Raw genomic sequence first — 10,922 nt, 5'->3', positions numbered from 1 at the left:
CAAAGACTGCCCTCACAACTTCCTGGTGTCCCTAGAGCTCAAAGCCAAAGGATATAAAAGTACTCGCACCCCCCACCCCCACCCCAAGCCAGGCACTGGTGGCTCACGCCTATAATCCTAGCTACTCAGGAGGCTGACATCTGAGGATCATGGTACAAAGCCAGCCGGGCAAGAAACTCTGTGAAACTCTTATCTCCAATAAACCACTAGAAAACTGGAGGTGGTGTTATGGCTCAAGTGGTAGAGCGCTCACCTTGAGCTGAAGAGCACAGGGACAGTGCCCAAATCCAAAGTTCAAGCCCCATGACCAACAACAAAAAAAAAAAAAGTACCCTCCTCCCCCCAAAAAACAGACACTGGGCACTTGTGGCTCTCACTTGTAATCCTAGCTATTCAGGAGGATAAGATCTGAGATCTCAGTTCAAAGCCAGACCAGGCAGAAAAATCCATGAGACCTTATCTTCAATTAACCACCAGAAAAAGCCAAAAGTAGAGTTGTGATTCAAGTACTAAAGCATCAGCATTGAGTGAAAAAGCTAAGGGACAGTACCCAGGCCCTGCATTCAAGCCCCAGTGTACACACACACACACACACACACATGTGGAATGGGGTCCCATAGCAGATACTATCTGCTGTGACAGCAGGGACCCCTGAAGTCTGAACTTATGCATTTTCCCCAACCTGGTCAAGCTGGGCCTTTGCCTCTCTCCCCACACTTAACTCTTTTAGGTTAGGTAAGAGCTGATGTGGCTTATCCCTGAGGTGCTTGAGCTCTGCCTCTGGGAGCTTCCAGAAGGGATAAGGAATCAGAAAGGCATGCTGGTGGTTGGGGGAGCTACAGAATGAGACCAGAAGGTGGGTGGGAGAGAGTGAGTCTAGACCAGCCATGGGCAAGGTGGGTGGGGGGGTAGCCAAGGAGGAGCGCAGGGATAACCCTTCAGGGAATCCAAGGAGCTAGAGCTAGTCCTTTGGTGCCATCCAGTTGCGCCGTTCATGAACTGCAGCTCTACTCCACGGCTCGATTATCACGTTTCAGTAAAGAGGAAAACCTGGCCAGCTGTAGTAGCAAACCAAGGCAAGATTCCTAGACTTTGCTTACTATTTCTGTGTATTTGTAAGAGTCACTTTGGTCATGCTTTAGTGACACACAGCTATTCAGGAGGAGGCTAAGACCTAGAGGATCAGATTTTGAAGCCAGTTTAGGGGGAGGGAAGGAGTTTGTGAGACTTCATCTTCAAAACAACCAGCAAAAAGCAGGGTTAGAGGAATGGCTCGGGTGGCTGATTGCCAGCTCAGAAAGCACAAGCATCTGAGTTCAAACCCCAGTACCTTTACACACATTTTTTTAAAAAAGCAGTTACTCTGTATTTGTTCCTATAGCAAGAGTACTATGTATATTTTTGTGTGTATATATAAATTTGAAATAATAGGCTTTTTAAAAAGCATTCTGAAGGCAGGTGTTATAGATTTACCAGTAGCCTGCCTAGCATATGTGAGCCATGGGTTCAATGTGGGAAAGGATTTAGATGTACTATCAAAAACAAAAACGTCATTTTGTTATGGCCTTAGCATACATTAGCTTAGATTTTGTTGCTGCTGCGGTTGTTTTTGTTGTTGTTGTTGTTGTGTGTGTGTGTGTGTTAGTACTGAGTCTTGAACCCTGGGGCCTGGGCACTGTCACTTAACTTTTCACTCAAAGCTGGCACTCTACCACTTAAGCCATAGCTTTATGGTGGTCTGCGATTTTCCTGCCACAGCTGGCTGCAAACTACAATCTTCAGATCTCAGCCACCTGAATAGCTAGGATTACAGGTGTGAGCCATAAAGGTCTCACTTTATGCCTAGAACTGTGTGGGCTATGAGCCTCATACTTGAGCTTTCCATGTCACAAGGGATATCAGGCATGTGCCACCAAGCTGAGCTATTAATGTAGATAAGCTCATCAACTTTTACCCTGAGGTTAGCCTCAAACTTCTCTTAATCTCTGCCTCTTAAATAGGATTATAGACTTGAGCCACCACACCCTGCCAATATTACCTTTCTTTTTTCTTTTTCTTTTTTGGTCAGTTGTGGGGCTTGAACTCTGGGCCTGGGCGCTGTCCCTGCACTCTTCAGCTCAAGATGAGCTTTCTACCACTTGAGCCACAGTGCCAATTCGTTTTCTGGTGGTTAATTGGAGATAAGAGTCTCACAGACTTTCCTGCCTAGGCTGGCTCTGAACTGTGATCCTCAGATCTCAGCCTCCTGAGTAGCTAGGATTATAATCGTGATTCACCAGCACCCAGCCTCAATATGACCTTTCTTTTCAGGACTCTGAAGTCTTGAGGTGGGTGTCTGAGGCTCATGGTTACAGATGAGAACATCTTAGACAAGGAATCTGGTGAGTCTCCCACCCTGGCAAGCTGGCCCTCTGCCTGGCTGACATCCCCCGGCCTTAGAGCCCTTGTCCACAATCTAGGGAAGAGAACTAGGTGGACCTGGAGCTTCCTGTTTCTTTCTCCACAGCTGCCTATGGCCAGTGCCACCCCACATCCTATTCCAGCAACTTTCTCATAACATTGAAGGGACTAGGCTGCCACCTTGTGACCAAACCAGGACAATGCCCCTAGAAGAAATCCAGGTTTCTGTGGAACAGGCACCCCCCTCCCCCCAACACTCTCTCTGTCTCTGTGTCTGTCTCTCTTTCTCTTTCTCCCACCTGGATTCATAAAGGAAGTCATTTCTTGCACTGGATAGGAACACTCTGAAACAGTTTTTCCTGTTTCTTTCCTGCCTCCCCTCTTCCTTCTCTCCCTTCCTTTTTTTTTTTTTTTTGAGTCCGGTTGTGGGGCCTGAACTCTGGGCCTGGGCGCTCACCCCAAGAATAGCTCTCAGCAATAATAACAATAATAATTACAATTACAGGCCACAAGAATCAATGGATCATTCCCTTCCTTTTTTTTTTTTTTTTGGTGTGGTAGTACTGAAGCTTGAACTCAGTATCCCTTACTCCACCATTTCTCCTGAAAGCTGACCAACCTATTTTCCAGTAGAGGTAACTAAGGTTCAAATAGCTCAAGCTGGTTATTTTTGCCTTTCTTATTTTTTAAAATAGGATCTCACATTTTTGCCCCAGCCAGCCTGGACCACAATCCTATTTATGCCTCCTTGGTAGCTGGGATAAATGCACACCATAATATCCAGCTTTATTGTTTGAGATAGGGGTCTTGCTGGCGTTTTTCCTGGCTGCCTAGAACTGTGATCTTCTCTGTCTTCGCCTATTGAGTCATTAAGATTACAGGCATGAGCCACCACACTAGACAAAGACGTATTCATGATATGCCATTTCACCATAAGGCTCTGGTAAGGAAGCAGAGTCCTTGTATCTGGTTTTGTCCATACCTGCTCCTTGTACACAGTGAGACTACCTCCTCTGCTCCACAAGTGGGTAAGCCAATGGAGGCTATGGTCCCAGCCCTGGGTAGAGGCTGAGGCTGAGCCAATCTAAGGCCTCCCTCCCTGCTCCCTAACATCTGGGTTCCTTGTAGATAAGGCTACATCATTTTCAGAAGCCTGCAACCACCCAACAGCTCAGGTAAGACTCCATCATGAAAAACATAAAAGTGCTGTTGGAGGGGCTGGGGATGTGGCTCAGTGGTAGGGCCTGGCCCTGGGTCATCCCTATTGGTGACATGCCCAGACCTTATGTGCACATTCTGGGAGACATGCAGGGTCCTCACCTCTGACTCTTGGGAGACAGGGAAAACAGAGTTAATGACAGAGTTGGTTTGGGAGTCCATCCACTGTTCAGATGAGACAGGACAGACACTCCCCGGCTGTCCCTGTATGTGTCTGGTGCTCCATCTACACGGAGAGGCTGTAGCAGCTGGGGGAGTCTGTGTTGCCCCTAGCACAGAGAAGGGGCCCAACAGGAAGGCTCTTTACTCCACCATAGGAGGCCCAGTGCCCAACTTTGCACATTGCCCAGCACACAAAGTCTGAAGAAAAGGCCACGTGGTGAGAGAAAAATACAGAGGGAGACGTGAGATGGGTCTGAAGCTCAGTGTGGCTTAGACAGCTGCTGGCCCTCTCTAAGCCTATCACAGAGGAACAATGGTATCTGTGGGCTCCTTTTTTTTGGGGGGGTGGGTTGATGGTACTGGGGCTTGAACTCAGAGCCTTCCACTTTTTTTTTTGGTCGGTTGTAGGGCTTGAACTCTGGGCTTGGGCACTGTCCTGGCGCTCTTCAGCGCTCAGCGAGCGCTCTACGGCTTGAGCCACAGCACCACTTCCAGTTTTCTAGTGGTTTGTTGGAAATAAGAGTCTCACAGACTTTCCTACCCAGGCTGGCTTTGAACCACAATTCTCAGATCTCAGCCTCCTGAGTAGCTAGGATTACAGGTGTGAGCCACGGGTGCATGGCCAAGCCTTGCATTCTTGCTTGACTTTTTCACTCAAGGCTGGCACTCTACCTCTTGAGCTGTATCTCCATTGGGGGTGGAGGGGGATATTGCTAGTTAATTGAAGATAAGAGTCTCATGGATTTGTCTTCTAGGGCTGACTTTGAACCGAGATCCTCGGATATTAGCCCCTGAGCTTGTCTGTGGACTCTTGTGGGGAAGGACACAGATGAGGGAAGTGGCAATATGTCTATAACACATGTTGTCCTATTTCACCTGGCCATCCTGGGAAGGACTGGCTGTTCTCCTGTTCCTCAGAGCCCACAGTGCTGGCTGCTCCATGCTGTGGGACCTGTACCCAGGAGAGGAAAGAGCTGTTCTCCCTCACCAATATGGAGTCTCTGATGGAGTCTGAGCAGGGAGATACCCATGGGCCCCTATGGAAGTGACTTGTGCTCCTCCTGTCCCTGCCAGACCCCTCCCCGTATGGGGACAACACACTACTGGAGGTTAGGGGGATCTTGGCAGACTCATAGGGGCAACGGGGAGGCCATTAGCAATGGTGGTCACAGAGCCTCCCAGGGTCCATCCCCAAGGACATCACTCAGAGCAGCAGCCAGGGAACACCTTACAGACAGGAATGGAGAGGTGGGTAGGGACAATGGCAAGGACCCACTGTAGGATATTCCACTGCTGGGGAAAGGTTGGAAGTGGGACTGAGCGGTGTTTCTACCATCTGTCAGGACAGAGAGGCAGAGGTGTGGGTCCTAGGTGTGTGGCTGGGCATCGCACCTGCTCCCTGCACCTGCTTTCATGCCTGCTCCTCATCGCTTTCCACCTCAGGGAGGTAACTCCCTTCAGAGGCTCTGGTCCTTAGAGTCCCTATTTCCAATGACTTTGGGTGAATCAGGACAGTCAGTAGAAGCAGAGGCTATGAGAAGTCAGGTAACATGAGGCAAGAGATGCAGTCTCCGAACCAAGTTCTGCGGTCTGTTATAGAGGTAGCTTTCTAAACCGAGTTTGCAGCAAAACGCACCCTTCCTTATTGTCAGGGGAAAATGACCTTCATTTCAACCAGGTAATATCAGATGAGAAGATTCAGATCTCCAGCTGCTGTGCATGCCGTGCCCATCTTGGGCATCGAGAGGGCAGCAGGACCACCCAGGATCGACAGCACCTTCCCAGAGATGCCTCAGCACTCTGGCTCTGCTGCACCTCCCGCCAGGCTCTCCTGCAGCTCTAGTCTGCCTCAGGTGAGCCATTCCACCTGAGCAAGCAGAAAATAAATGCAGCAAGTGTGGGCTGTTTTTAAATCGGCTCTGTATCACTGCGGCAGGCCACCCAGCACCCACCAAAGACCTCAGGGGCTGGGAGCTCAGGGAGTCTGAAGAAGAACGGGGCTGCTAGCCAGGAGAGATGGCCTTGGGAGTGGACTGAGGCTGGTTGAGGGTGGACAGAGGATGATAAGAGAGCAATGGGAGTCTCTACTGGGCAGGGGGAGGGGAGGAGAAACCCAGAGGAGGTTAAACAGTCCCCTCCCCCCGCCAGTAGAACTGCTTGTCAGCAACAAAACAGGCCCCATGATAGAAATGGGCTTTCTGCAGTTTTCAAGGTAGGGCTGGGTGTCCTCAGGTTCAGCACAAGGGATCTGTGACCACCAGTCCCTCCAGTACCTCCTCCCTGCAGAAGGTGCCACCACTGCCACAGCTGGAGGCTGCCAGCCCTGGGAGGGTCCCTGTGAATGAAGACTTGGCACACGGTGACCTGGGGGCTTTGCACAGGGGCTGGGTGAGTCATGGGAGAAGTGTCAGCTAGGCCTACTGCTGATGGGGGAGAATCCAGTCTAGCTAGCAGCAGTCACAGCAAGTGACTCAGTCATCTTGCATGTCACACCATCGCCTGGCCCTAGGTGAAGTGGGCTCGTGACAGCCTGTATCACATCAGCACCAAGTCTCTAGAGCCAGCTGGAGGGTCAGCACTTCGAGGCATGGCTTCTTCCCAGGATCCCAGGTGGCTTCTAGTCACCTGGTGCAGTGTCATACACTGCTAGTCAGAGACTTGCAGATTCTCCTCAGCTGGAGAGAAGGATGTAGCAGTGCTAGGACCAGATGGTGCTGTGAAGGGCTGGGAAGGTGGCTCAGTGGTAGAGCACTTGCCTTGCATGCTCGAGGCCCTGGGTTCAATTCCTCAGCACCACATAAGAAAAAAGAAAAAAGCTGGAAGTGGCGCTGTGGCTCAAGTGGTAGAACAACAGCCTTGAGCTGAAGAGCTGAGGGACAGCGCCCAGGCCCAGAGTGCAGGCCCCACGACCGGACCCTCCCCCCCACAAAAAAAAATTGGAGCTGCCCAAACCCAGAGAGGCCCCCTCTCCCTGAGCTGGGGTGGCCCATACTAAACTGGTGAGACTCCAAGCTGGAAAGCTGGAAAGCTAAAAAGCTGGGCTGACATCCTTCCCCTTGTATTTTCTCCAACTGGCTCCACCCCCAGGCAGCCCAAGGAGTGCTTGTCAAGGTGCTGATGTCATACAGCTTTCCAGGAGAGCCCAGCTTTCCATGGGACAAGTTAGGGGTGTGGGCAATCTATATGCTCTTCAAGGACGCCGGCTCCTAAATCTCAAGAAGACATCAGGAACTGGGTATAGTGGCACATGCCTCTAATTCCAGCACTAAGGAGGCAGAGCTGGGAGGAATGTAGGACTGAGGCCAGTTTTAGGCAGTAGCTGGTTCAGGTTGTCTCTTACCAAGTGTCAAAAGCAGAGGCTATAATCACAGTTTTCCAGATCTTATTTTGTCTTGGGAACACAGAGGACAGGACCAGCCTACACCTGTATGGCCAGAAGCGGGGAGAGGGCTGTGGTTTAGAGAAAGGGGCTTGAAAGCAGGGTAGGGCCCAGCATTCCATAGGCACCACCCCCGCCACCCTCAGGGCCATCTTGCCTTGACCCCATGTGGCATCCTGTGCAAGGCCCAAGCACAGAGGACTGTACCCCTCAGCCCAGCTCCTCAGGGTGTGGAACCCCCACCCCAAACACTCCTGTGACATAGTTCCTTGGGACTATACACTAGAATACCTTGGGGTATAGGGCTGGGAAAGTGGCTCAGTGGTAGAGTGCTTGCTTTGCATGCCTGAGGCCCTGGGTTCGATTCCTCAGCACCACATAAGCAAAAAAGAAAAAAGCCGGAAGTGGCGCTGTGGCTCAAGTGGTAGAGTGCTAGCCTTGAGCTGAAGAGCTTAGGGACAGCGCCCAGGCCCAGAGTTCAGGCCCCATGACTGGACCCAAAAAAAAAAAAAAAAAGAATACTTTGGGGTTTAGTGAGAAGAGGCCAAAACATAAGGTTACGTGTGAACAGAATTTATTTCTCATGCGTTCATTGAACATCAAGCCTGCTGACTCCTGCTGGGCCCCGCGTGGGGTCTGGAGATAGGAAGGGAGCGGCTCTGGTGCTGGTCCACAGGCAGGGCCAGCATATCATCCCCCAGCACAGAGCCCGGGAGCCACTGGAAGCTGCTGAGTGTGCTGATACATGATGGACCAGGTAGAGAGAGCAGATGAGGTGGCAGGCAGGCCAGGTACCATATGGAGATAGTGAGGGCTCCTGCCCACCGGAGTACCTCATGTCCAACATCATGTTCCCGGCCCTCCTTGCTAATGGGCTGTGGGCTCTAGGACAGGGCACCCCAACAGCTAAGGAACCTCCCCCGAGGGTCCACCTGAACAATGGCCTCAGCTCCTTCCTGAAGTGATGCCCAGGGGTTCTTGGCAGCAAGGAGCCGCTGGCTGAGGTCATCAGAACTACCTGGGAGCAGGGTCCCTAGTGCCCAGCCCTGCCCTGAGATCAGGTTAAGGCCTGGCAGGGCTGGGGAAGGGGACATGCAGCAGGAAGTCACCTTGGCCTGGCTGTGAAGGAACCCCCAGTCCAGAGCACTAGCCATTGGACCCCACAGGCCCCCGCTAGGAACCCTGAGGTGGAGGCCGTAGGAAAGGAGGATCAGCGGGGCCGCTTGCTATCCAGGATGGCCTTCCAGTCGTCCGCCCATGAGTGCATCCTGCGGCGAGGAGGCTGCAGCTGCAGGTGCTGGTTGTGGCAGGCTGTGAAGAGGATATGCTCCCAGGTGGGCTGTGCCTCCACACCTGTATGGGAAAGTGGCATCTCAGTCCAGAGCCCGGGGCTCACACAAGCACCCATCTGGCAGATGGTGTGAGGACTCACACACAGGAACTGCTCTGCACAGTTTCTGTGACTGTCGGCGACTTCATCTCCACCCTGCGGCTGAAGGGTCTTTGCCAGTCTGCCCTGCTCAGCCACCTGTGCTGGACTGGAGTGGCTGACACCAACCGCACAGGCTCTTTGAATATCCACACTTGCAGCTCCAGACTGGACATGTGACAAACACCTGGTGAGACGGATTGGGCAGCGGGCGCAAGGAAGCGGCCAAGGGAGTATCCCTCAGAGGAGGAGGGCATGAGGCCCAGGTGAGCCCACCTGCTCCTCCCCCTACCACAAGACACTTGCCTAGGATGTCTGGCCGGTCGTCGATGAGAAGGTCAGCAGAGACTACAGTCTTATCTCTGGTGAGCACTATTTGCTCCAGAAAGTCAGGGCCTAAGTGCTTCTCCACCCAGGCATACTGCAAGGACAAGATGAGAAGAAAGTGACATCAGATAAGGGAAGGAAGGGGGCTAACACGGAGGGCTGGGAGGAAGACTGTCAGCTCAAGAAGCTGACGCTCAGAGGGACACATCTCTTATCCATATTCTACAGTTAGAGTACGGCGGAGTCACTGCTGAAACCCAGACCTAAATAGAAAAGCTAAAAATGTACAAGTTCTGCTCATTATAAGATGCTGTTAAACGCCAGGTGTGATGGCCACACCTGTAATCCTGGCACTTAGGAGGATGATAAATCTGAGACCATCTCAAAAACAGAACACTATGGGAGGTGCCAGTGGCTCACAGCTGTAATCCTAGCTACTCAAGAGACTGAGATCTTAGGGTTGCAGTTTAAAGCCAACCCAGGCAAGAAAGTCCATGAGACTCTTATCTCCAGTTCACCACTAAAAAGCCAGAAGTGGAGATTGTGCTTAAGTGGTAGCGTGCCAGCCTTGAGTAGGGACAAAGCCCAAACCCTGAGTTCAAGACCCAGTACCAGCACAAGAAAAAATAAAATAAAACTCCATGTAGATGAAGAGTTGTTGGAGGGACCCCAGGAGGCCCTGACTCCAAGACAACCTGGAGGGAAAGCAGGAAACTCATGAAACCCACCACCCCGTGAGCCAAGACTAGAACTGTTCCAAAAACAGAAGCAAAGGGATAGACAGGGAGGTTCTCCACTTCACCTCCCTGCCCTCCCCAAGTCACGTGGCTTACAGGCTGAGGATCAAACTCAAATCTCAGAGATGGAGATGTCCAAGCCAGACATGGTCCATGCTATGCAAAGGCTGGATGGGCCCCTCCCCAAGTCCACTCAGAGAAGCAGAGCCCAGGCAGCCTCAGGCCCCAGGGATGGGTGGCATACAAGACTAGAAGACTACTGCCATCAAGCCCAGAGGTTTCAGGATGGGCAGCTTGACCTAAGGCCCTAGAGAGGTACCACACACGTTATCCACCACCCCTGTTGTGAAGATGAAATGGCCAGATATAAGTAGCAGAGCACAGACCACTTGGGAAACATTAGCCAGCTGAACAATAACTTTAGATGTCGTTCACAGGCTAGGAAGTCCACACACTTACAATTGTTCTAATGTAACCATTGTGTCACAGTACAGCTGATCCTGATAAAGGTCCCCCCACCAGACAAGGACAGCCACCCTTCTGCGGAGTATTCTAAAACTGTCATGTGGGTGAAGCCAGCAGACAGTAGTGCCTCGCTCTGTTTCCTTTAGCTTTAGGTGAGACTTCCTAAAATCTCTGGCAAAAATTAAGACTTTGTTCTTCATGCAGTCATTTTATATTAAGAAAGCTGTTTCCATTCCCCTTTTGTAGTCATTTTGAATTACCATTCCCATGAACACAGTTTAGTATATCCCTGGCATTATGAGACCATTACTACACCTCACTATAGAATGTTCCTATAGCCCCATACCTATCAGCATGAAACATCAAATTTTTAAATAAATATTGGAGCTACGGGTTGAAGGTCTGTCCCACTAAAACTCAGGTTGGAGCTAAAGTTTCAGGTGAGACAGTGGTCTGTGGTGGGTGAGGTCTGTGGAAGGAGTTTCTGGAGAAGAGCCTGCAGGAGGCGGGGCATGGGGACAGTGTTTAGCTCAGGGTGGAGTCTCTCCCTTCTCCCCTCCCCCCCCCCACTCCCCGGTTGTGGGGCTTGAACTCTGGGCCTGGGAGCTGTCCCTCAGCTCTTCAGCTCAAAGCAATCATTCTACCACTTGAGCTACAGCACCACTTCTGGTTTTCTGGTGGTTAATTGGAGATAAGAGTCTCACAGCCTTGGGGGGGAGGGGGGAGGCTGGGAAGGGATGTAAAGGGTAAACAAAGGAGGAGGCTGCAATGCTTGGTAAGAAATGTACGCATTATCCTGCCCATG

The 10,922-nt window shown here is 51.3% G+C and overlaps 1 protein-coding gene across 1 annotated transcript in view; it reads right to left on the bottom strand.

The window, feature by feature from the left end:
* Positions 1-7,727: 7,727 nt before the first annotated feature.
* Nt5m (5',3'-nucleotidase, mitochondrial) overlaps positions 7,728-10,922 on the bottom strand; it is a 25,393-nt gene continuing 22,198 nt past the window's right edge. The window contains exons 5-6 of the mRNA XM_013016341.1: positions 8,895-9,009; positions 7,728-8,512 (exon numbers count right to left, since the gene is read on the bottom strand). Of these exons, the coding sequence (XP_012871795.1) occupies positions 8,370-8,512; positions 8,895-9,009 (258 nt within the window). The 3' untranslated portion in view covers positions 7,728-8,369. The remainder of the gene's footprint in view (positions 8,513-8,894; positions 9,010-10,922) is intronic.

The sequence above is a fragment of the Dipodomys ordii genome, unplaced genomic scaffold (assembly GCF_000151885.1).
Source record: "Dipodomys ordii isolate 6190 unplaced genomic scaffold, Dord_2.0 Scaffold31, whole genome shotgun sequence".
NCBI classification, from domain to species: Eukaryota; Metazoa; Chordata; class Mammalia; order Rodentia; family Heteromyidae; genus Dipodomys; species Dipodomys ordii.
The sequence above is the reverse complement of the archived record's forward strand: the minus strand, read 5'-3'. Positions and strand labels throughout refer to the sequence as shown.